Raw genomic sequence first — 27,713 nt, 5'->3', positions numbered from 1 at the left:
AATTGCCCACTAAAAAGAAAGTATGTTAAAGTTCAAGGAGAATGGAAAGCCAATAATGGAACTAAAAACAATACAAAGAAAGTTAAAAGAACTTAGGTTCCAAAGACTAACACAATGAATCCCTCATTGTAGGTATGCTTTAGGACAACACCATCAACGGACAAGTGGTACTTAGACAGTGGGTGTTCAAGGCACATGACCATTGATAGAACCAAGTTCACCTCATTAAAAAAAAAAGGATGAAGGATACGTCACCTTCGGCGACAATGTTGAAGGAAAAACTATTGGCATTGGAAAAATAGGTAAAGAACCTTCCCTTACTATTGATAATGTGCTATTAGTAGAAGGATTAAAACACAATCTTTTAAGTATTAGCCAATTAAGTGAGAGAGGATTCGAAATAACTTTCAAGAAAGAAAAATGTGTTATTCAAAATCCGAAAAACAATGAAACCTTGTTTATAGCCCATAGTATAAATAATGTTTATTGTATAAACCTTGAGAATTAAGTAAATCAAAATGCAACTTGTTTGGCAGCAATGAATGAAATAAGTTGGTTATGGCATAGGAAACTAGGATATGCTAGCATGGACCTTTTATCCAAATTATCTAAGAAAAATCTTGTCAAAGGATTACCAAATATTAAATTCATAAAAGACAAGATGTGTGATGCATGCCAAAAGGGAAAGCAAGTCAAAACAAACTTCAAAAAGAAAAAAATACATATCTACTAAAAAACCCCTAGAACTTCTACACCTAGACTTATTTGGTCCAACTAGAACCTTAAGCCTAGGAGGTCAACAAATGCTTTTGTAATAGTAGATGACTATTCAAGATTTACTTGGATATTATTCTTAGCAAACAAAGATGAAGCATGTGACATTCTAATCACATTATGCAAGAAATTACAAAATGAAAAGGGCTATAACGTAACAAATTTTAGAAGTGATCAAGGTAGGGAGTTTAAAAACAAAGATGTTGAAAAATTTTGTAATGAACATGAAATAAACCATAATTTTTCAGCACCTAGGACTCAACAAAAAAATGGAGTTGTAGAAAGAAAAAATAAAACCCTACAAGAAATGACAAGAACCATGATAAACAAAAATAACCTACCTAAATAATTTTGGGCAGAAGTTGTGAATACAACTTGTTATATTGTAAATATGGTATCTATAAGATCAAGCATAGAAAAAATACCATATGAACTATGGAAAGGTAGAAAACCCAATATTTCCTACTTTCATGTATTCGGATGCAAATGCTTTATCCTTAATACTAAAGATGATTTAGGAAAGTTTGATGCAAAATCTGATGAAGATATCTTTTTAAGTTATTCTACAAATAGTAATGCTTATGGGGTTTACAATAAAAGAACTCTTACAATTATTGAATCAATACACATGACGTTTGATGAATCAAATAATCATGACAACAAAATTAAGATTGATGAAAAAGAAGATATTTCACAAAAAGAAGAAGATCTTGAAATAAAAGAAGAGAACAATAATGAAGCTTCAAATGAAAACATCATAGAAAATCTAGAACTACCTAAAGAATGGAGATATGCTAAAAGTCATCCAAAAGAACAAATTCTTGGTAAACCATCAAAAGGAATAACCACTAGAGCCTTATTAAAAAATATTTGTAACTATTATGCTTTTTTGTCTCAAGATGAACCCAAGAACATTGAAGAAACATTAAAAGATGATTCTTGGATTATAGCTATGCATGAGGAACTAAATCAATTTGAAAGAAGTCAAGTGTGGGAATTCATACCTAAACCCAAAGATAAATCAATCATAGGAACTAAATAGGTGTTTGGAAATAAAAGGGATGAAAATGGGATAGTTGTAAGAAATAAAGTTAGGTTAGTAGCACAAGGTTATAATCAAGAAGAAGGCATCGATTATGAAGAAACCTTTGCTCCCGTAGCAAGAATGGAAGCAATAACAACGCTCCTAGCTTATGCAGCCCATAAAGACTTTAAATTATACCAAATGGATGTAAAGAGTGCATTCCTAAATAGATATATAAATGAAGAAGTATATGTTAAACAACCTCCAAGTTTTGAAGATTCAAAAAATCCAAATCATGTATTTAAGTTAACAAAAGTTTTGTATGGTTTGAAACAAGCTCCTAGAGCTTGGTATGAGAGGTTAAGCAAATTCTTGCTCAAAAATGAATTTTCAAGAGGAATGATAGATAACACTTTATTTATCAAAACCAAAAACAAAGAAATGCTGATTGTTCAAATATATGTGAATGATATTATATTCGGAGCTACAAATGAAGAATTATGTAAAGACTTTGCCACATGTATGCAAATAGAATTTGAAATGAGTATGATAGGGGAGTCAAAATTATTTCCTAGGATTACAAATTAAACAAGCTAAAAATGGGACATTTATAAATCAAACTAAATACATTAAAGACATGCTTAAAAAGTTTGATATGGAACAAAGTAAACCCATAGGAACCCTAATGAGTACTTCAACAAACCTTGATAGAGATGAAAAAGGAAAACAAGTAGACATAAAACACTATATAGGAATAATTGGTAGTTTACTATATCTAACTGCTAGAAGACCCGATATTATGTTTAGTGTATGTATGTGTGCTAGGTTTCAATCAGCACCTAAGGAATACATTAGGAACACTAGATCTAGGTCTATGGTAACCAAAGGATACTGATTTTGATATGATAAGTTATTCTGATGCTGATTAGGCCGGATGTAAGATTGATAGAAAGAGTACAAGTGGCACATGTCACTTCCTAGGACAATCCTTAGTATCACGGTTCTCAAAGAAACAAAACTCCATAACCTTATCAACTGCTAAAGCTGAATATGTAGCAGCCAAAAGTTGTTGCGCACAAATTTTATACATGAAACAACAATTTAAAGACTTTAATCTAGACTATAAGACAATACCAATAAAGTGTGATAACACAAGTGCTATAAATATATCCAAAAACCCAATTTCACACTCTAGAACCAAACATATAGACATAAGGCGTCATTTTTTAAGAGATCAGGTCCAAAAAGAGGATATAACACTTAAGTTGATACAAATGACCAATGGGCAGATATATTTACGAAACCCTTAAGTGAAGAAAGATTTACAATTATTAGGAGAGAACTTGGGTTAATTCATAGCAGAGAAGTGAGTTAAAAATGAAATTATAATATCTCTTTGATCTTCGGTCGCCTAAACTAAAAACTTCAGACGACTCAACACTGTAGCAGACAGGTTTAGATGACTGAACCTGGAACTTCAGACGACTGAGAAGCTACTAATTCTTCACATTCCAGATCTAAAAATCTTTAGGTGACTGAAGATAATCTTCAGTCATCTGAAATCATGAGATTTAAATATAACAACCATCCTTAAAACCCTAATTTCAGCCTTCTAAAGTTCGTTGTTCTACTCGTCCGAACACATCTCTCTCCATTCCTCTTTGTCCTCACCTAGAAATCACTCAATCCAAAGCTCGATTCTCTCCTCTAAGGTTCATCCCATGATGCCTAGGGTTTCTACAATCAATTCTCTTCATCAAATATGCCTCGTCTTAAGCAAATAGCCAATCGTGGCTTTTCGTCTGGCAGGGATGAGCAAAATCTTGATAAATGGCTTGTTGCACCTCGACCCAAGCTTCATTACCGTGCTTCCCTCGGCACCATAGATCCTATTCTTGGAAAGGTATTGGATATATCATTCCTAAATACTAAATTTCTAGAAATCCTTCCTTTATTCAGAAATATAGGATGGTTTGATTTTGTCACCCAGAAACCAAAAGGAATTTTCCCTCATCTTATTAAAATATTTTATGCCAATATAACTTATGAAAATGGGATTTTCTATTCTGAAGTAAAAGGGATTTATCTCCCATTTTCAAAATTACTCTAGGCGAATTTGATTGTCCTATGTTCGCTCAATCTTGGATTTTAGAACAAGGGTTTACCCCCCGAAACTTTCCTCACATTGATCATGGAAAGCGAACCTATCTATTTTGGGCATCATCCTTTGTACAAGCAACTTAGTTTGAAAGCCCAAATTTTACATAAAATTGTTGCCAATAACATCCTACCCAAACAAGGTTCGTTTGATCACCTTTCGTATATTGAGTGCTTCGTTCTTTGGTGTCTGCTCAAAGGGAAGAAACTAGATTTAGCCAATTTAATTATCAAATGGATGTGGGCCAAACTAGAATCTTCCCCAATTGTTCTTCCATACGGAGGTGTCCTTACTCTTCTTTTCTCCCACCTTCATATCTCCACTAGCTCTGAATTCTTCATAAAGAGAACCTGTTATGATCTTTTTAACGTGACCTGTCTAAAGCAAATGGGTTATGACAAAGGTAGTTGAGGTTCGTACTTGAAATCAAGCAAAACTTCACATGCCCTAGTAGCTGCCACCTCAGTCTCAGCCTCAGCAGTAGCACCTTCTTCTCCCACACAGGATTTAAGATCCTATCACGATGCCCCTTCATGGTTTTTATCATTTCAAAAGAACTTCTCTAGTTTCTCATCTAAAGTGCACACCAGGCTTCAAAGCATAAAAAAAAAAAAATTACATCCTTTGATTAGTGCGTCACTTGAATTGAGAAGTATTAGGCTAGCTCTTCTTGGGGAGGTGATCCCATGGATATCAGCTCAGCCCCTCAAAGTGAAGATGATAGTTCTAATAAGGATAATGAAGCAGGTTCTGAAGAAGAAGAGGGAGAATAGGAAGAAGAAGAAAGAATTGAGGAGGAAGGAAGCCAAGAAGAAGAAGAAGAAGGAGAATGCCAAGAAGAAGAAGCAAGAGATACTGAGGAAGAAGAAGAAAGACAGGATGAAGAAGAAGATCATTAGGCAGCATCTAGTGTCGAAAACTTGTTAAAATTGATTTTTGAATGAAGTCTAGTATATAATTAGCATCTAGTTCAAAGTTGTATTGTGTTGGTACTATGCAATTTTTGTAGCACCTTGTTATGCAACCACTTCCTCGATAATCATAAAAATGACTTGCCTTCTTATTACTTGCTCTTTTTGAGTAATGACAAAGGGGGAGAGAGTGATGTTTAGCAAAGATAAATACAAAATACAGCAATAAAATATGAGCAATGAATTTAACAACTAAAAAAATGAAATGCAAAAGTAATATAAGCATTGAACTTAACAATATATGGATCTTCAAAAGCTTATATTAACATGCTTACATGATATGCTACATTGATATGTATTTCTTGTTTACTAAATTTTTATCGAATGCTTATAGTAAGGGGGAGTATTTTTCACAAGAACTATTATCTTTGCTCCTTGTTTGTCATCATAAAAAATGGGAAGATTGTTGGCCTAACTAGGCTTTTCAATCAGTTTTGGTGATAACAAACAAAGGATATTTTAACTTGGAATGGTTGAGTTTTGGTGTTTCAGGTTTGACAAGAAAATAAGGATCGTTATGGACCATCAAGCTAAATGAACTAACAAGTGATCCAATAAATGCTTAATACAACTCTATATTGATCAAGGCATGGGAAGTTAAAACTAGCTCAAACTATCATCCAAAGGGATTTCAAAAAAAATATGATGTGGATGATTTCAAGGCTTAGAGTATAAGTTTTAGGAAAAACAATGTAAGTACTTCAAAATCAATATCTATTGAAATATCTTTCGAAGCTTCTTTAGGGGGTTATCTGGACTCAGAGACTTTTTTTTTTTATAAAAAAAAAAACCTTGAAAAAGTTTTATAAAAGGATAAAGAAAGAGTGCAAATCATATTTTGAATAGGGATTAAAAAATTTAGAAAACCAGAACCTCAGAAGACTGAAGTTTCTCTTAGAAGCCTGAAGTGGCAACTTCAGATGACTGAACTCAAAGTTCGGTTGATTAAAGAATTACTTCAGACGTCTGAAGAATAAGCTCTGTCGTTTGAAGAATTTTTTGAGAAAGATTGTAACTGGAAGAAGCTCTTCAGACATATGAACTCAACTCTTTGATCGTCTAAACTCGACACTTCGGTCGTCTGACCCTTGACTTTGGTCGTCTGGCCCTGTATCCAGTTCATTTTTTTTAAAGGATCAAGAACTTCAAATGACTGAACTCGAGTGTTTAGTCATCTAAATACTGTTAACGGGTAAATTTTTAAATTTTTTTTTTCTCCAAACTTTCTAAAAAACTTGGGTTATACTCCAAGTAAACTTGGACAACAAGAAAACCCCTTTGAATGCCTATAAATACATGGTTTTCTAAATCAAAATACACCAAGTATTGAAAAATCTTCCATAAGCTCTCTTGCTCTAAGAATCTCAACTTGCTCATCTTTTGCAAACTGAAAGTGCTGGTGTTCTGAGATCATTGATTATCAATCCCTGAGTTAGACTTGCTGATTTCTCATCTCGAGAAAAGGGAGTTTGGTGAAATCTATTCTTAAGCTTCAAAAGTGTATTTCATTCTTGATATTTACATTTTGAAGTATATAGATTTGAATTGTACTAACTTGCTATTTGTGTGAGCATTCGTTGTACACAATCCTCTTATTGTTTCTCTTGTAGATATTGGACGATTCCAGGTTGTTGGATCGTTGACCGAATGAGAGTACATCGTTTGGAGAAAGCGGGCTCTAGCCTTAAAAAAGGAGTGTTGTAATTGATGTTGTTCTACCCGGTAAAGGAACTGCAATAGTGGAACCCTTTGGTAGTTTGCCATGGGCGAGGACGTAGGCTATTGTTGGAATTGGTGTGATCCCAAGAAGGGGGTGAATTGGACATTTAAAACTTTTCAGCTAATTTAAAACATTTCGCCGATTTACCACATATCATATCCCGTTCAATATTATATGTGTGTATGTAAAATGATTATGCTATTGGTTCATGCATACACGTGTATCTCATTCAATGTAAATGTGTGCATGCAACTGAATATAACAGTAAACAAATAGGCATACACATACTGAATTTAAAGTGCAATAATTTAAATGAGATAGGGGAGAGAGACACAAGATTTGTTATCGAGGTTCGGCCAAAACCAGCCTACATCCCCGCCTTGGGCTTACCCCCAAGGATTCCACTATACCTGCTCACTTAACCGGGCAGAGCAAAGGCCTTTTACATCCTCTCCTTATGGGTCGAGGAAAACCCTAGCTCAATTGCTAGGCTGAGCCAAACTAGTCTCACTTACGGGGCTGAGACTCCCCAGTTCAATTCCGAACTGAATCGAACCAATCTCACTTGTGGGGCTGAATCGAACCGTTACATGAAAACCGTTTTGTACGTAAAATATGCTTCTGAAATACAAGCAGAGATGTACACAATAAGCTTAATAAAAATACACACTCCAATGATGTGAAATGATGCTCAGGGGAGTAAGGGTGCTTAACTACATTTAAACCCGAATAAAAGATTTTCTCCAAAAAGGTATTTCAATGAAAATATAGGAAAACCTAGGGTTTTTCTCTTTCAATGATTTTTAGCACAAATAAAATGTGTATGATAAATGTGTACTATGTTGTCCAACAAAGATTTATGCAAATGAAAAGCTACTTGGAGAATCTAAGAGTTAAGCCCAAGATAAATATTTGTACACTAAATAAATTCTCCCAAAATATTTATCATAAAAATAATCAGGAGAAACCAAAGCAATGCTCTCAAAAAGATTTTCAAAAATAAAGCATCAGTGAGAGTATGCACGTGAAAATAAATGCCCCAAAAATAAATATGCTCTCTTCAAGAGTGATTTTGAAATAAAAGAGTGGAAGAGAGTTGGAGAGGTTTGTGTAAAAATATTAACCCCAAAAGAATTATTTTAAATAATAAAAAGCATTTTGGGGGAACTTTGATTAATAGAGGATTAGAGAGAAATTTAGAGTTAATCAAAGTTGCTAATCTGGAGTAATAAGGGGGGTATTTACAGAGTATATGAAAAATATAACCGTTGGGGACACACTCGGTATTTTGGAAAAGTTTAATTAAGTTTAATGACATTTTAAACATTTAATATATATTCCAACCTGAGAGCACCGGTCAACCAGAAGACTTTCGATCGATCGGAGTTCATATGACTCGGTCGATCGGGCAAAATTTGAACTTCAGGGTCAGTCGACCAGGAAGGGCGATTTTTCCAAATTAGTGCAGTTCAGTTGACCAAGGTGAAAATGAACTAAAGGTTCGGTCGACCAGAAGAGGCGATTTTTCAAAACAGCGAGGTTCGGTCGACCAGGACATTTTGAACTGAGAAGTTCGGTCGACCAGGTTGTTGGGACATTTCCCGAGGACCCTCGGTCGACCAGAGCGTTGGAGTACATTTTTCTCTCAGTCGACTAAGAAGTCAAAATGTTGACTTTAGGAAGGTTCGATCGACCGGGGCCATTTGAACTACAAAAGTTTGGTTGACCAGACTGTGGTCAACTAGTTGACCTGGTCCGGGTTCGATCGACTGGGGCATTTTGTGCATGGTAGTTCGGTCGACCGAATGTGCACATTTTGTGCATTTCGGTCCTATTCGAGCCAATGATCAAGCTATTTCAAATTAGCAAGTATGGGTATGCATGAGTGAGTGTCCTAAGGTCATTTCTAGGTCCCTTTTGAAGACACCGAAAAAATTCGGTGTTGGTCAACTGTTCGTAAACTTCGTTTTAGCCTCGATTTTGACCCTAAATCTATTCCAAAAACTTTGTATGATTTTAGTCTATTTAGAAAAAGGTTTTTGGTGAGATGTGCTTGTCCCTAGGGTCTATCTACGGTTATTCTGAGCATTCATACACATCATGCAGATGCATGCATTATTATATACCAAAGATTTAAAAATTAAATGCAATTACATAAAACACAAATGTCTTCATCTTCTTCTTTCTTCTTTTGCTCTTCTGACTTCATGGAATGCTTGATCGTATAGTCTTTAAGTCCTACAAGCTTCCATCGCTGTTTCCTTATGTGTGTGTTAAATAAATGGACCTGTTCACATGCTAAATACACACATAAGAAACATGTGCTTTGTCAGCATCAAAACAGGGATCGGACTCAAAAAGTCAACAGCTATGTTGAAACCGAACCTCATAAAATCTCTGTGTCTTTCTCTCTTCCTTACTCTTACTTTTTGCACAACCTATTCTTGTGAATGCTAAGTGCAGGTTGTAGGGCTTAAAAAATCGTACTTAAGGAAGACCCTTGATATTTAGAAAGTACGTTTTAATTAACCGTTTGTGGAAACCCAAAAAGGGAGCACGTTGGTTAAATTGCGAAAATCTAAAATCAAGAGAAGCGCAAAAAAAAATCTCATTCAAAGCAGGTTGCAAACATTCACAGGACAACTAAAAATCTTGCATGTTTTGTTTAAATTTCATACTTTGGTTAATTGGATTGTTTTTTTAACTCTCAAAATCTTGTGGAATACTTTGGTTGTGGTTATTGCTTGATTGATTAATTTTCTTGTTGTTATATTAATTCAAGTAAACAATCAAAAGAGGTTAAAATTTTAAAATAAACCAATTCACCCCCCCCCTTTTGGGAAAGCTATCCAAATGTCATATATATATATATATATATATATATATATATGTGTGTGTGTGTGTGTGTGTGTGTGTGTAGTTTGAAAAGATGCAATTGGAAAAGTCAAAGATAGTGGCTGTGATATATATATATATATATATATATATGAAATTGACAAAGTAAAAAATGGTAGCTTGGAAACACAATTTTGAAAAGTTCAAAATTGTGGGCTGTGGGTGAATGAGTTGTGAAGTAAAGAACTCAAAGGGAGAGCTGGGTCGTGCATGTTGATTCATAAAGGAGAGTGTGCGCTGGGTTGTGGGAGTGGGTGATGTGACCCACACATGTAGCCTATGCATTGGAGGGCTCATGAATAGATGTGCTGGGGGCTGATGTTAGGGTTGGAAGATTGGAGGCTTAAAAGAAAAGAAATTTGTTTTTTAGAATGGGGGACACAGAGGAGGCCGAAAAGCATAATGGGGAGGCCGCACACACACATACACACACACACGTAAGGAGAGGATTTTTTCTTCTTCTAGGAAGCACATGCAGAGGAGATAGGAGGCCACAGAGAGGAATTCTTTTGGCTGGTGATTTTCTTTTGGGATGTTGTGCGGACAAAAGACACGAACAACAAGGGTGGTTGGTGGTACACTCAAAAATTAAAATTTTTTTGGGAACCGAAAAGCAGCAAACAACAGCGGTGCTCGGTGTGTTCGCGGCGAGCAATGGCGGTGCTGCGAGTGTTAATTTTTTCTCTACTCTCCAAATAAAAGAAAACATGGTGAAATCTTTATTGTTGGATTTAATTTTTGGAATGAACTAAAATTTTGTAGTTTAGGAAAATGATGTAGTCAGTTTTAAACTATGCTTACTCTTTGATGCTAATCGGAAATAGTTTTTATTAATGTTTGTTTGAGTTATTCTGTACCTAATTCTTTTAATTAACTGGCCATTAATTAAATGATTTTAATCTTATGATTTTCTATCGAAAGGGGGATTATAGGATAGATCTTGAATAAGTTAGCGTAGGTAAATATAGAGATTGAAAGACTTGTATGAACCTACGTAACATTGAAAATTGAGGGTCTTATTGCATTCTTGCGTTATTAATTTGCATAATTTTATGTTAAATAATAAACAAGAATAGGTTCTGATTGGCTATAGAAAGAGGCTTTTGGAAAAATTGGAGATTTGCTAAAAAACAGAGAATACGAATTCGAATTGGCTAGATGAACAAAGCATAGTGAGAAACTAGGTGAAATCTATTTCGTAGAAGTTTTCACCATTAGTAATTTGATACGCGGCGTCTAGTTTTAAATTCTCTTGAATAGTTTATCTAAAGTAGCTTTGTTTAAATTTCGTAGTCTAAAATTATTAATTTTTCTAAATAAAATCAAGGTTATTATAAATTTGGTACTTGGTAAAATTAAGACATCAATATCTGAGGATGATACTCTACACATTATTATATTATAAAACTACGATACTGTGCACTTGTAGCTTGCACCGATCATTCCTATTAAAATAAACTACTCCATAAATAGGCTGGAAGAAATATATATTCAAGAGATAGTATGATCACATGGTGTGCTAGTGTCTATAGTATCAGACCGGGACCAACGTTTCACGTCATGATTTTAGAGGATTCTATAGGAGGCTCTGGGGTCTCTGATGTCATACAACATGACATTTCATCCTTAGAAGGATCGGCAATCTAAAAGGATGATTCAGATATTAGAGGATATGTTACGGGCATGTGTGCTGGATTTTGGGGGTAGTTGGACCCTGTATCTATCGTCGGTAGAGTTTGTATACAATAACAGTTATTAGACCAGCATCAACATGACACCTTATGAGATTCTATATGGTAGGAGGAGTCATTCTCCTTTATACTGGGATAAGATAGGTGAGAGGCGAGTTTTGGGACTAGAAATAGTGCAATACACATACGATAAAGTTCGGCTTATTAGAGAAAGAATCAGTACAGCTCAGAGTCGGCATAAAAGCTATGCAGATAATCGTCACCAAAAATTGGAATTCGAAGTAGGAGACTATGTATTTCTAAAAATAGCACCATTGAAAGGTACTATGAGGTTTGAGAGGAAGGGTAAGCTGAGCCCTAGGTTTATTGGTCCTTTCAAGATACTTAAGAGAGTGGGGTCAGTTGCCTATCGACTAGCTTTACCAACAGTTTTATCCAGAATACATGATGTGTTTCATGTTTCTATGCTAAAGAAATGTGTCCCAGATCCCTTCCACGTGGTCAGTTATGCAGGGATAGAATTCAGAGATTCACTGGTTTATAAGGAGATACTAGTATAGATCTTAGACAGGAAGGAACAGAAATTTCGTAATAAGAGAATTCCATTAGTAAAAGTCCCATGGAGGAATCATACGGTGGAAGAAGCTTCATGAGAGCTTGAGGAAGAAGTACAACAAAAATACCCGCATCTATTTCGTGGGGATCAGCACTAATTAGGAAAGGATGCAGGTAGGTATGTTATGTTTCTTTTGTACAGGTTAGTTTGTATATGTAATAATTTTCTGTTAGTAGGTAGTATTTTGATTTGGGAGAATTTTTCTTTTATGTATTTGTAATCTCCCAGAACCCTGAATGTAACCACGGTATTGCTCCGCCACAAGTGAGGGTAAGTAATAAAATAAGTAGGCCATTTTCCTTAAAGGATGGTGTTCAAAATAGATAGTAAATTTTGAGGATGAAATTTTGTAAGGAGTGGAGAATGTAAAGACCCAAAGAATTATAGTAATTAAATAATAAAAGAAAGGAGAGAAAAGGATTTTTCAAAAGGGGATTTAATAGGGTCTCATTGACAAGTGCAGAGTGCTTGTCGACAAAAAGGCTTCTTGGGCTCGTCGACGTGGACAAATGTCTCGTCGACGAGAATTTACCTAGAGAGCTATTTTTAGGGACTGAAACACAGTGACGAGGATTAAGTGCTCATTGATGAACTCCCTTCATGGACTCGTAAACGAAGTGACGTGTCTCGTCGATGAATCTATATTTTATAAATAAGCTAACCTCAGGGTTTAAGCAAAATTTCATGCAGCAAGTTTTTCTCTCTCTCTCTCTCTCTCTCTCTCTCTCTCTCTCTTTAATTTTCATCCCCTCCTCCTTCTCTCTTCATTTTCGGCTTCAATTCTTGTTGGTTCGATGATCGGAAGCCGCCATACTACTCCTGGGAAGATTCTCTTCAAATCTGCTCGAGTAGTTCGTTGGTTAGGCCAACTTGGGCACAATCCCAAAATCTAGGTAAGTTGGGTACTTTAAGTTTTATAAGGTATTTGGTGTTTTTTGACTGAGTAAATATATTAGATGGAATAATACTGGAGTTCTATTGGGGAAAAATGTATATTTCAGGGTGTTGAGTTGGGAACACCACAAGTGTAGGTTTGGAATAATTTGTGGGCTTGTCAATAAGCTAGTTAAGGGGATAAATTAAGTTAGTATTTTTCATGAAATTATTATGAATTAAACAACATTTATTTTCAAGAAAATATGTATGATATAGAATTATGTTTGGGAATACTACTGTTGAACAGGGAAATGATTTTAACACATTTTATATGGAAATATGCTTTTAGAATAAATTATAAGTTTATGAGGCTATTTACATTTGTGTGGCATGATTATAAATTTCCATGGAAATTATGTTATATTGAAACATTAAGATTTTTCCAAGATAAGCATGTTATAGCAGTTTTCAGGAAAACCTTAAAAATAGTATAGGAACTATGGTTTTAAAATTATGTTAAACAGTGCAAGAATTTATGTTTATTACCTTATGAATTATGCCAGTGCAAATGCAGTAATTTTTATGTTATGAATTATGTCAGCATAAATTCCATGATTTTTACGTTATGAATTATGTCAGCGTAAATACCATGATTTTTAGGTTATGAATTATGCCGGCATAAATGTCGTGATTACATATGATATGTAAGAAATCATAAAATATGTTTATGTCATGTTTTCTCTAAAATATGAAACTGCTATGTTCAATATCGTGAAATGTATTATATGTTATCACAACCCAGATAGCTTAGTTTAGTTTCACGAAGTATGGTACCGTAGCTGTATGTTTATGTTTATGTTTATGTTTACGTTTATGTTTAAGTTTATGTTAGTGCTACCACACATCTTATGTAGAGTGTGGGGTATGGTAGTCGATGTGGTCTTATGGGAGTGTCGTAGTTCCCCTGGTAGTTCGACACAGGTGGAACAAGCCCATCGTACTTACACTGTAACCGATATTTGACTTAGCATGGTCGGCCAACCATTATTAGGTCCCGCCTTCGGGCCGCACAACTTTGTCATGTGGGGGGAGGGTAAGACATGATAATAGCTAACTACTATCTTGGGTAATAATTCAAGTATGATATAATTATATAAGATGATTTTCTAACTATGAAAATTTAGTATGTTAAGCTATGTTATGATAAACCATGTTTTATTCAGATATGATACAACTGTTATACCAGTTATGAATTATGTATTGTATAATACAACTGTTATACCAGTTATGAATTATGTATTGTTTATATGTATATTATGAAAAATAATCATGTTGCCACACACTGATATTAGTTTATCTCCCTTATTGAGAGGTATCTCATCCCAGCCATACAAACATTTTAGGAAATTCAGGTAGAAGGGTGGATAAAGCTCCACACCAGTAGGAGTTGGCCGAACTGCCATGTTTGGAGGGTAAGTAGGTGAGATAGGGTCAGATGGGTTTTTGTGATTATGACCCTAGGATACTTTTGGGTCTTTTGTGGATGACTGTATATGTATATGACAGATTCGGTAGAACTGGTACGGTTTCTAGTGTTTTATGGTATGTATGTAATTTTATGTTTTCCACTGTTTAGGTATCAGAGTTGTATGACAAGTATATCCCTAGTACTCATGGGTCCAAATTGATCACGACTATGATAGTTTAACAGGATCATTATGTATGTTATTTTGTTGAAAAGGATATATATATATATATGGAAAAAAAGGCAGGTTGTTATGGAGCGAGATAGGTCAATGGTTGATGCATCTGGTGGAGGTACTTTCCTCACTAAACATGAGAATGAGGCCTAGGCTTTCTTTGAGAACCTTGCCAAAAATTCTTAACAGCATGTCATTGCTGCTCGTAGACCATCCCAACCTTCCTATTCTAATTCTAAGGGAATTTATGAGTTAGCCACCGACCATGACCTAGCGCCCACATCATACACCATAGTTAAAAATCTAGACCAGTTCTTGTTTTTAGGACAACAACCTCAACCTGTGGCTACGGGTGAGCATAATTCGGTGAAAACCGAATTAACCAGATAAACTGGCCGAAATTAGCCGGTTCAGTTCGGGTAAAAAATCCAGTTCGGTCGGTGCGGTTAAAATTCTATAAACTCTCTGTTAATTGGGTTTGGTTCGGTTAACGATTAAAAAAATATCGGTTAACCGATTAACTGAATTTTTAATATACTTTATGATATATTAATAATAGGGCAGGTGACTCGGGCTTAGCCCGCTTGGCCGCTTGGGGCTTGGGGCCTGGGCCTGGGGGGAAAAAAAGGCTCCGTGCCTTCGTTCAGTTCACTCCACACTCATAGACACAGACTCACACTCTCACAGTGGGGAATCGGGGATTGCCACATTAGGTCATTGGGGATTAGAGTTAGGGTTTATTCTCGCTTCCTCTGTTCCTCAGTTTCTCTGCGCTCTGCCGAGTGCTGAGTGCCGATCTGCCCCGCACGGCGCACGCTCGCAGGCCGCAGCTCTCCTGCCTCTTCATCGGAGTCATCAGACCACCTCTGGAGCCTCTCGTCTTGGTCCTCAGCATCTCAGACTCTCAATCTCAGCCACCACCTCACCGTGCAAAGCCGAACCCCAGTGGCAGTAACTCTTCCTCTTCTCCTCCTCCTCCTCCTCCTCTTCTTCTTCTTCTTCTTCTTCTTCTTCTTTTTCTTCTTCTTCTTCTTCTTCTTCTTCCACTTTTGTTATTATATTTATGTGCATTTTTTGGGTTTGCATTTATCAACATTTTTTCTGCTTCATTTTTAATTTCTGGTAGAAATTATTAGAAGGTTTAGAATGGAAAATATGATTTGTCTTTAAAGTTGATTTTTCATTTAGGATGAGTATTTCAGTTTCAGTGTAAATAGTTAGGACCTTCAGATTATTCAACAAATTTGGTTTTGTGTTTATTAACGAATTCAGCTTCAAAATATTTAATGAATGCTCCCAAACACCACCTTAGAGCCATGAAAATTAGGTGAAATCTGGAGAAAATTTATCCTAGTTCTTGGTTAGGTTTATTGGAATGCATTATTTAGTTCTTGAAAATTTTAAATCTTGAAAGCTCAATGAGAGCATATTCCATTGAAACATTATCAAGTGTCTGCTTCCATTTTATTTTGTGGAAAAACGTTGTATTGTAATTTTATTTTCTTTAGCCAGAAATAAGTGATGCAAATTTATTCATTAAAAGTTATTCACAACAAATGCATTGATTAAATTTCAGTGGGATATCAACGCTGTCATTGCAATGCATTTTAAAATTGAAACCCAGAACCACATTTTTGTTTGTGTTTTTTCTTTCTTTTCTCATATGATTGCCACTGCTGAGTTAGAATATGAATGTCAACTAGTACCTATTGTTGTTTAGTAAAAAGTTTACAAGTAACAAAAGTTTTGGTTTGATCACGTATTTTTTTTTTTTTTTTAAGTTGATTAGTACTCTTCTATGATGGAATTTACCTTCTTTTTTATTTTTTTCAGTAGGAAAGGGAAAGAGCATGACTTGCCTTGAGTGGAGTGCCACACTTGGAAGATGCAATAATGAACAAGTTTTTCTATTCCCAACGTCATCCATTCAAAATCCCAGTATTACAGTGAAGTGCTCTAGATTGCCTTTTACTTTGTAGAGAAATATGGGATTCAACATCTATGAAGTTGCATGGCCTCTTTCGAATTCCATCAAGATGACAATTTCTAGTGATTGTATGACCTTTTACATGGAAGAGAGGTTAAGTTGAAAGTTTTTGAAAACCTCCTCTCAAAGGTTATTTCACAACTTGATACATGGCCCTTTAGTTGCAAAAAGGTTCAATTATATGTGTTTGACTGCACACTTTATAGATAATGATTGGAAATTGAACAAAAAGATCCTTAACTTTTGTCCAATTTATAGTCATAAAGGTGAAAAGATAGTTTTGGCCATTGAGAGGTGTTTGCTTGACTGGGGAGTTGATAATATGTTTACAATGACTATAGATAATGCAAGTTCAAATGACGTTGCAATTGCCTACATAAAAAGAAAAGTTTCAAATTGGAGAAAAGACATTTGTGGAGGCAAATTCTTGCACATGAGGTGCATTGCACATATAATTAACCTAGTTGTGCAAGATGGTTTGAAAGAAATGGGGGATTCAGTCGCTCGTGTTAGAGACGCAGTCAGATATGTTAGGCATTCACCTGCTAGGTTGAAAAATTTCAAGCGTTGCGCAGAAGTAGAAAAAGTAGAATGCAAAAAGATGTTATGCCTAGATGTTAGCACTCGATGGAATTCTACTTATCTGATGCTAGACACAGCTCAAATATATGAAATAGCTTTTGAAAGGTTTAGGGATGAAGATCATTCATTTAGAATTGAGCTTGATACTAGGGATGGCATACCAAGTAGTTTTGATTGGGAACAAGTTAGAAAATTTGTGATGTTTTTGGAACACTTCTATGAACTCACTATACGAGTTTCAGGTTCTTTGTATGTTACAAGTAATACCTTTTTTGATGAAATTAGTGGGATTGATTGTCTTCTAAAAGAGTGGGAAAATAATGATGACCTGGAGTTGGGTTTAATGAGCATGAAAATGAAGGATAAATACAACAAGTACTGGGGAAACATTGACAAAATGAATATGTTGATTTTTGTTGCATCTGTTCTTAACCCTAGACGTAAGTTGGGATTTGTGCAATATGCTCTTTCTACTATGTATGAAGGTGACAAAGGTTTATTGGTGGGGAAAAAGGTTCAGGATACAACAATGGAATTGTTTGCTGAGTATAAAAAGTTGTCACAATCTAAAAATGAAGAATTAAACAGAAGTGAAACTTCAAGCTCGACTTGCTCCACTGGTCAAGGTGAAGCAGCAAAACGAAAGTTCAAAGTTTTGTATCAAAAGTACAAGACTCAAATTGGAGGTGTAGATAATAAATCAGAGTTGGATAGGTATTTGAGGGTGGATTGTGAAAAGGATGTGGAGGGCTTTGATATTTTGGAGTGGCGGAGGTTAAATAGTCAAAGGTTTCCCGTCCTTTCACATATGGTTCGTGATGTTTTAGCAGTACCCATCTCTACAGTTGCTTCAGAGTCTGCTTTTAGCACAAGGGGGCGTGTTCTCGATGCCTTTAGGAATTCTTTGACTCCTAAAATTGTTCAAGCTCTTATCTATACACAAGATTGGATGCGGGGTTCACATACTCCAATTAAGGTTGAAGAAGACATATATGACCTTGAAAATCTAGAAAAAGGTAATATTATATTTATATATTGTCAAAAATTTTCATTTGTTCATTGAATGATTAATTATTAAAACTTACGAGTGCTTCTATATAATTTTTTAGAGCTGTCAGAGGTTGCATTGGAGTCCACAATTGGTGAATAAGACAAACAAAGAAAGACAATGGGTTGGTTTCATACTTTCATATTGAGATTATGCTTTAGTGTTTTGTCATATAAATTACATGCTATCAATTATCATTATTTTGGTTTGTTGCAGACTTACACGTGAAATAAGCAAAGAAATTGTGCTTTGTATTTTGCAATGTAAGAAGCTGAAAAGTGGGAGTTTCTAATACAAGAAGCCATGAAATTGTAGCTGTCACTTGTCAGCTGATGTATGAAGCATTGAAGTCCTAGTTTTTTATTTTAATTTTTTACAAACAATTTATATTTTATGTTTGTTTTTTATTTTTATTTTGCACAAACTGTTTACATTGGTCTGTAATATAATATTATGAACTTTGGACTCTTGAACTCAAATCCAAGTAGACACTGTAGACCTTTAAATTTCATGTTTGGTCTGTGATTATATTTTTTTAGGAAGATTTTCTAGATTGTTTTGGTATGCAGATGATTTTATTTTTACATTTATTAGATTTTATGTAAACAGGGTTCTATACTTCTATTTTTACATTGATTAGATTTTATCTAAACAAGGATAAGACACCTAGCTGACTAGTTGTGAGCCTCTAATGGTGTCATTATAGATTTTTTTTTTTTCTTCAAAATTAAGAGTTTCTTAATTCAGCTGACGGTGGGTAACCCTACCCCCAATTCACTCCACCCCACTTTTTTTTTTTTTTTTTCTATTGAATTCTGGGATTGTCTTGCTTAATTTGCCTTTAGTAGAAACTAAACTTATGCTTATACTCGTCATTTGGTTTGGCAATTTTATGAACACTGGTTAGTGGTTATGCTTCTTGTCAACAACCCTATTTTGCTTATGTAAGTGCATTAAGGAGTTTAATTAAGTTAGCTTATACTCGTCATTATTATTATTATTAATATTATTATTATTATTATTATTATTATTATAATATTTTGTCGTCATTTTTTTTTGTTTTGGGTTCTTTGTTCTATGGTAAAATATCATTTTTATTAATAAAAATAATAAATAAGGTATTTAATTAAGCTGGATTTGGTTTTTTAATTTTTTTTGTATAATAATCAATTTTAAATAAAATCGGTTAAAATGGTTAACCGAGTTACCTGTTCGGGTAATTCGGTCGGGTCCGGTTCAGTTAATGCTTTTATTTATCTGAATTTTTCAGTTAATTTGGTTAATTACCCGAATTTGGCCGAACCGACCATTTGCTCACCCCTACCTGTGGCCTGTGCAGATGTGTGTGCCATTTGTTTTAATCCTTCACATACATGCTACAATTGCCCCCATATGCCTTCCCAACCTGAGTTTGTGTTGGAGGAAGTTAAGACCATCCACAATTGGTACGATAGGCCAGCCAATGATCCCTATTTGAACACATACAATTCTCGGTGCAAATAGCATCCTAATTTCTCCTAGAGGCCACAAGCTCCGGATTTTAAATCTCAAAGACCTCAAATATCACATGCTACTCCACCTCCTTGTCTGTACCAGAATGCCCAAAATCCTCCCATATCTGCCCCTAGTCCATCAGCGTTTCTGCAACCATCTCCTGCTCAGCCCAAATACGATTCTTTCTAGAAGACGGTGTTGAAAGCCCTCAAGGGCATTGAGGCTAATTGCCAAGTTGATCGGCAACTCCTTCACTCTCACTCCCAATCTATTACAAAGCTGGAAGTCACCATGGGGCAACAAACTACTTCCCTTAGTCGGAGAGATGAGGAAAAATTGCCAAGTCAGCCTTTAGTGAACCCTAAAGGTCAATATGGGGTAGATTATGAGACGACTGCTGGTCCTTTGTCATATAATAAGCAAGCCCAGGCTATGACCATTCTTAGGAGTGGTAGGGTGGTAAACAATAGGGTAGGGGAGAAGTTAGACCAAGGAAATGGCAAGGAGAAGGATAGGGAAGAACCTATAGATGAACCATGTAGTCCTCCTTCTCCTAGTCTAGTAGCTGATACTGAGCCACCTACCCTCTTTAACAGTGGAGCACTTCCCCATTACATTCCTGTAGCTTCTTACCCTGCAACTCTTCATACACCCGCTAAGTCTAAGAAGGAGACCACCACTAAGTCCATCATGGACACATTCCAACAAGTTAAGGTCAACATCCCTTTCTTAGATGCCATTAAGCAAGTGCCTGCATATGCCAAGTTCCTGAAAGACCTATGCACACAAAAGTGGAAATCGAGGGTGCATATGAACAAACAAGTGCGACTAGGCGAGCATGTGAGCTCAATCTTGTTAGGTCACCTTCCTCCTAAACTAGAAGACCCCGGCTCTCCAACCATCTCATGTGTAATTGGACACAATGGATAAGGCTCTTTTAAATTTAGGGGCAAGTGTGAATCGCCTCCCGTACTCGGTTTTTAAGAAATTCAACTTAGAAGAGCTAAAGCCCCCCCAGATGACCTTAAGTTTCACCAACCGATTAGTTAAAAAGCCTTGGGGTGTGTTAGAGGACGTCTTGGTCAAAGTCGAAGCGTTCTTTTATCTAGTTGACTTTATAATTTTAGATATGGAACTTTCAGACCCAACCAAGGACTAGATCCTTGTCATATTAGGACGACCATTCTTAGCTATAGCTACCGCTAGCATTCAATGTAGGTTAGAGATCATGGATGTACCATTTGGCAACATGTAGCTCCAGCTGAATGTATTCCATGCTTCTTAACATCCACCCAATGACGTCCATGCTATGGACATTGATATGGTTGATGAATGTGTTAAGGAAGCGGCTCCCTCAATTCTTTGGAGGGACCCTTTAGAGGATACACTTCAGCCTGAGATCCCCTCTATATCTGGCTTAGAGGACCCGTATGAGCAAATTTTGACCATTCATTATTCACTATCCAGTTTAAAGGGATGGTTATAGGTAAGTGAGACCTGGTTTAATGAAGAAATTATGGAAGAAACCCTTAGTTTCAAACTCGAGTGAGTTCGACATAAGCTTTCACGAAGTCTGACTAAAGACGATAAGCTTAGCACTTCTGGGAGGCAACCCGAGTAACTTTTCTCATCTTCTTGAGTCCTTAGGGTATACATAGTAGTATAAATAGGGTTAAAGAGTCATTAGAATAGGTTTTAGATAGTTTGGGGTGTACTAGTGCGTGACTGGCACGCAGAGGTGCAACCTGGTCGATGCTTTAAAATTCCTCTGAGCTTGCAAAAGTACTAAGAAGTTCGACCAAGGTGCGCCCATAACTTCTTTGGCGTGACCTAGTCGGGTCTCTAAACTTGTCTGGACCTGTAAATTTATTGGGAAGTTCGACCATGTGTGCGACCAGTAATGAGTTGGGTGTGACTTGGTCGAGAATGTCAAAAGTCACATTTTAAACCCTTTCTCCAGCGATGCCCCAACCACTCTCGTCACTATCCTCTTGGTCTCCCTTCATCGCACTCCTCTCAAACCTAGTCTCCCAAGCTCTGTGTACCACCTTCAAGCCTCCGGCCACCCTCAAGCCACCAGATTTGGCATGGGCAATCTCCTCTTCATTTGTAGCCTTATTAGGAAGATATAGGGTTTTGCTCCTTTTCTTCCTTGACTCTTGCACTTCTTCGTCTTCCCTATTTTTTTCTATACACAATCGGAGATGAGGCTATGCTCATGCTCCTAGATTGATGGTAAGCAAGGCCAGTCACCACGAGCTATAGCTCGGCAACGATGGCCCTAAGGCCCGTAGAGGGGTGAGTCATCTGAAAGGGGGCCAGTCACTTCAGGGGCATAGGAACGGCTAATGGAGGAGGTGAAGATAGCTTGGATGACTCCAGAGGCTATGCCATCAAGAGTACAACTAAAAGCCCTAATCTACTTGGCAGCACAAAGAATAAGAAGGTTGTCACAAGCCTTCACGAAATAAAGCTTGAACAAGAACAAGAAGGTTAAATTAAAATAAAAAAATATACTCTAATTTAGTTCTCAATGGCTTTCTAGGTCTATCTCTAACAAAAAAGAGACCAAAGAGGAACCCTAAGCACATATTTGAAGCTATTATTTATACCCAAAAGGGTTTACGAGGTTTGAATTTCAAAATAGGAAACTTCTGCCAAAATCTTGCAAAAAGAATCATCGGTGTCGACCAAGTTGCACCCATGCTTTCCTCTGGTCCCGCCCTAGTCAAGGCTCACATTAAATCAAGAATTCAAACTTCAGCATCTTCAACCTAGTCACTCTAATGGGTCTTGCTAGTCAAGCTACTAGTCAAGATTTGCAGGATCTCAACTTCAGTTCAACTTTAGGAACTTGACTTGGTCGCCCTTGAGGGTCGCTTGGTTGAACACTTGGTCGAGACTCTTAGTATTTCTTGGCTCACTAAGCTTCAGTATCTTGACCTGTTTGCCCCATAGGGTCACTTGGTCAACCACTTGGTCAAGCCTTGCAACATTTCTTCTTTAGTCTAAACCTTGGAATCTGTAGCTTGTGACTTGGTCGCCCCTTTGTGTTATTGGTCGCACCATATGGTCGAATAGGATCTTATTCTCTTTTGACACATTGAGGCTCTAGGGGCTTGGCTACATAGCTGATTTGAGCTTTGTGCACTCCAATTACTCCTTTGGCTTCTCGTAATGCTTATCTCCTCGATTTTAACTTATTTTTCCTAAAACGCGAACAAACCTTGCCTAACTTCGAATTATGTTAACAAAGGGTATATACAAGATAAAAGAAGACAAAACAAAGGTAAATAGGGACCTTAAACAGTGCATTTTGGGGACTCATCACATGCTTTCATCATTAGATTCATCACATGATTCATCACAAGATTTATCACAGGAATCATTAAATGAGGTTGACTGAAAGGCATGTACCTCTTCATCGACTAATGCTATTAAGCAACAATTTGCCACTTTTTGATCACTTGAGTTCGAATCATCCCAAGTGGTAGCCTTCTTCTCTTTGGATCCTTTATATGTATTTTTTAATTCTTCCCAAATTTCCTTAACACCTTGACATGCCATGATTCTATTAAATTCATTCGTATCTAAAGAACAATATAAAATATTCATGGAACTAAAATTGATTTGCATTAAAGTAATGTCTCTTTCATCCAATTCATTTTCTAGTTTGGGAAATTCTTTATTATTAAAAATTTTCATAGGAACATAGTTCCCTTGAACAATCACTTTCCAAGTTCCCCAATCCATTATTTGAATAAAAATTTTCATTCTTTATTTCCAAAAGGTGTAATTTACACCACAAAACATTGGAGACCTTGTAGAGGATTGACCCTTACAAAACGAGTATTCACCAATATGTTCCATATGATCTTTATACAAAAACGGTTAAGCTTATTGTAACCGAGCTATGATACCAATTGTTAGAAATGGTGTAGTGCCAAGAGGGGGTGAATTATGTATTTTAAAAAATTTAAGCAAATACTTAAACAAATTTAACCATAATTTGAGCAAGTGATTTAAATACACAAATGCAATAATTATTTACAACAAATATAAATATGCTCAAATTAAAGAGATTAGGGAAGAGAGAATAAAACCCAGATTTTACAAGATTCGGCTATACCCACCTACGTCCTTACCTCTAGAAAACCACTTGAATATTCCACTATCCACTCCTTTAATAGACGGAGCCACCTCCCTCCTTCACTTGGCGGAGATGCCTTTACAATCCCTCTTTAAAGGCGGAGATGCCTTTACAATCCCTCCTTATAGGTGGAGATACCTCTCCAAGCAATATCCCCTTGCTTGGAACAATTCACACAAGAACAGTGAAAGTAGAATGAAGATACAAATGGTGTACAAAGAATGCTCCTCAAATGAGCGAATAAGTACAACAACAATATCACACTAATACACTCTCAAAAGATAGTGAATGAAGCTCAAGGTGCATCTAGAAGGTGAGCACTTCAAAGGTAAACAAGGAATTTGCAAAGTGCTTGAGAAAGATTTTTAATAGAAGATCAAAAACTTGAATTTTTATGATGGATGAGTATCTCTCTTTTTCTTCTTACTAAAACAAGTTAGAATCCTTATATTTATTGACAAAATGGTCTACTTGCCGTTTAATGACCATTGGGGTTTAAAAATAAATAAATATTTTGAAAACTAGTTGTTTTATGGTTGTTACGTCGCTTTTCCCGAGAGTCTCAATCGCCCAAATTTTAGGTATTTTGGCTGCAAACACCCTTCAATATTTTAGCCATAACTTTTGTTTAAATAGGGCGATCTTGGTATTAAAAGAAAGCTAAGAGAAAATCTCACAACGTTCGTGTTAAACAATTTTTAAGATGAGAAGTGATTGATTGATAAAATTTCTTATCAATGTGGCTACAGAAAGATGAAGGGGATTTTAAAAATCTTGTTTTGAAGTTTTTTTTTTTTTTTCGTTCAAAAAATGATTTTTACACTTTGAAATTTTTTTTTGCATATTTCAAAAATAATTTTCCATGAAATGTAGAGTGCCTAGGGTCCAACTAAGGTCACTTATGAGGTTCTTCACATAATCAATGAAAGTGTACTTACATAGGTTTTATTTGCAAAAAACATGAAATAAGTTCTTTAAATTCTTCAAACTTGGACTACATGAGCTCCATAAATATCCTCATAGTCTTCAACCTTGGTCTTTATATGCTCAATGTTCATAGCCAAATATCATTGTCTTGTACGCTTCATGGATTTCCAATTTGCATCTATTATTGTGCTTAATACTTTAATACATGTGTACACACTTAGTAACACAATTAGATGTCTTGGTTTGTCATTATCAAAATGAGATGAAACCTAGAAAAGCCAAAAAAAAAACTTTTGGTAGATATGCTATATCTACAACCTAGTAATATGGTAGTGCAAGCTTTCGATGGTGGTAAAAAAGCATTACTCAATGCTATAAGGATCCCAATCTTGGTGGGTCCCACAATTTCAATGTCACATTTCAAGGCATGGATATCTTGCCATTATACAGATGCTTCTTATGGAGAACTTGGATTCACATGGCTGGAGTTATCCCTTACTACATCAGAAGGTCAAGTTTTTTTGTAAAAGGAAAATTGGTTATACTAAAAGGCTAGAAGGATTAGTCACAGAGTCGACACCAATCCCATATGTGGAAGTAGCCAAAGAAGTTATTGAATGTTCTTTTTAGGAATTTGAGGTAACTAATGCCATTTACTACATGGAAGGAGCACAAATCCCAATTCCATGTATCTCAAGGGTAGCTCAGTATGACTAGCAAGAAGTTTATCAAATATGTGTCAAAAATAGGTTTGGGACAGCAACTCTATGACTTTTGGTGTTATCCCAAGAGGGGGGTGAATTGGGTATTTTTAAAAATTAAGTCCTTCAAGTTCTAATTTTGAAAACCTACAATTACCCAATTACAAGATGCTTGATAGTTTGCTTAATGTTTCACAATTTATTAATTTAGCGTGTTTCTTTATTAAGAAATTAACACTATTCAGTTACACACACTCTAAGTTACGTTTTAATCACATACAATACATAGTAATTTAAGTGCAATGTGGAAATTTAAAAAGAGTTAAGAGTAAAAGAGATGCAAACATGATTTTATGAGGTTCAACCAACCCGGCCTAAATCCTTGCCTTGAGCAACCCACTCAAGGATTCCACTAAATCCCAGCTCCATTAACTAGGATGGAGCTTCGCTTACAGTCTGTTGCTTACAAGAAGTATAGCTTTCTCCTACTCCGCTGCTTACAAGAGGCGTAACTTCCTCCTAAACCCTCGTTCACAACCTGAACCGTGAATACAATATAAGAATACAATTTCTACAAAAACTCAAATGCTTATACACAAACCTAGTGATTACAATAGAAACCTAGCACACATTCAATATGATAAAACTTAAAACTCAATATGTATGTAACGATAAAATCGTTATATGAATAATGATATGCGTCACAAATATACCCTTTAATCAATTTCTCCCAAAAATAATTTCTTATACATAAAAGCTTTGGAGATCTTAGGGTTCGATTTCATAATACTTTATGCAAGAATAGAAAATAAGATCCTTTCAAAAATAATCTTGAATAATGCGCAGATCTATGTTCTTGCTATCAAATAATTTGTAAAGTTGAATCATTAAATAAATATATGACTTTGAATATTGCAAAGATTTAAACAATATTTTTCAAAAGATATTCCTCAATAATGTGTATTTAGAAGCTCTTAGTATTTGCAATCAAATAATTTTTGCAATAACCAAATAGCAAATCTTTGAATGAAAATATGTTTAAACTATCTCATAGATTTTAGTTTTTAACAAAAACTTTTCTCAAATATTTTATTCAATCAATGAATATAAAATACACAGAGTATGATTTTTGCTTCCAAGAAATATATTAAATATAATGCATGTGGGAAACAAAAAATAAGATCTAAATGCTTAAAATACTCAAGCCTTTTGAAAATCAACATAACACAAGCTCAGATTTGATGTGAATAAGCTAATGTGCAGGCTTGTATACTGTAATCACTCAAGATGCAAGCAAAAAACTACTGCCCTAGGGTTTAAAGGTTGTTTTTATAAGTAATCTCGGCCTTAGGTTAAGTCATGATCATTGGATCAATTAGATTAAGTAAACAATCCCGTGTTTTCTTGCTGAAGTGACGTTCTGCACCAGGAGCCCGTTGATGAAAGGATGCCTTCGTCGACAAGTGATCAACACTCATTCGTCAATGTGGACCTGAGTTCGTCAGTGAGAGACATGTCTAAACTTTTTAGGCTCTCGGTATTTTTTCATTGATGAGACAACATTGTTCATCGCCAAATGGCCTTCATGCGTTCATCGATGAGGCCATGGGATTCATCAACAAGGCCTCTAAAAATTTGCCTCTAAAAATTCATTCAACCTAGAACTAATGTAAATGAATCTTTCATGAAATGCATGAGTCCTAAGGTCAGTCTAAGGTATATTTGAGCTTCGAATTAAATTATATGAAATATGTAAATACATTCAACTCTAAATACTCATTCCCATTGATAATCTTGAACTTGATGCTTGCTTCTTCATCCTTTTATTCTTCTAAATCCATGGATTGAGCCAAGTGATCTGTACTTTAGGTTCCTCATGGCTTCCATACAAGTTTACCATTTGTGCATTCTAAATCATGATCCTATTCACAAACTCAATTGCACACGTCAAATACTAAGTGATTTGTCATTATCAAAACAAGATTGGACTCATAGAGTCAACAAACTCCAAGGAAAGTCATAGCCATTGTAGTTAGACAAGGGGAAGAAAATTCTTGACTTGGATTATAATCCAACATGAGAAAAGTGGAAGAAAGCTTTGTCAAATAAAAGAGAAAATAGGACAGTGCGCCTTGTTGGGCAGAGGAAGAAATATCATCTAAACCATGCCCCAAGATAATAGATATTTTCATAATTATGGGATTAATGTTTCTAGACCAAGCAAGGAGCCTTTTAGCTATTGAAACTAGGTAATAACTAATCTTCGCTATAAACAGTTTGGCTATTCAGATGGTTGAGCTTTATGATGTTGTGGAGATAGGTCTTAGGCAAGTTAACTTAATAGAACCAAGTTACTAGTTCAGTAATTAGGGATGTGTTTGAATGTTCCTTGACTGATG

General features: G+C 35.7%; 1 protein-coding gene across 1 annotated transcript; it reads left to right on the top strand.

Moving 5' to 3' along the window:
- Positions 1–3,560: 3,560 nt before the first annotated feature.
- Positions 3,561–18,144, top strand: LOC131147616 (zinc finger BED domain-containing protein RICESLEEPER 2-like). The gene is made up of 5 exons (XM_058097123.1): positions 3,561–3,701; positions 16,405–16,505; positions 16,671–17,236; positions 17,480–18,010; positions 18,104–18,144. The coding sequence occupies exons 1-5, from the start codon at positions 3,561–3,563 to the stop codon at positions 18,142–18,144; spliced, it is 1,380 nt and encodes a 459-aa protein (XP_057953106.1).
- The last annotated feature ends 9,569 nt before the right edge of the window (positions 18,145–27,713 follow it).

This window comes from Malania oleifera, chromosome 1 (assembly GCF_029873635.1).
Source record: "Malania oleifera isolate guangnan ecotype guangnan chromosome 1, ASM2987363v1, whole genome shotgun sequence".
In the NCBI taxonomy this organism is placed as follows: domain Eukaryota; kingdom Viridiplantae; phylum Streptophyta; class Magnoliopsida; order Santalales; family Ximeniaceae; genus Malania; species Malania oleifera.
Note: the sequence above shows the minus strand (reverse complement) of the source record. Positions and strands in the feature narration are given on the sequence as shown.

Coding starts and splice junctions, on each gene's coding strand:
- LOC131147616 (XM_058097123.1), top strand. CDS start 3,561: ATGCCTCGTCTTAAGCAAATAGCCAATCGTGGCTTTTCGTCTGGCAGG. Junction 17,237..17,479: donor ACTCACTATACGAGTTTCAG/GTTCTTTGTATG, acceptor CTATGTATGAAG/GTGACAAAGGTTTATTGGTG. Junction 18,011..18,103: donor CCTTGAAAATCTAGAAAAAG/GTAATATTATAT, acceptor ATAATTTTTTAG/AGCTGTCAGAGGTTGCATTG.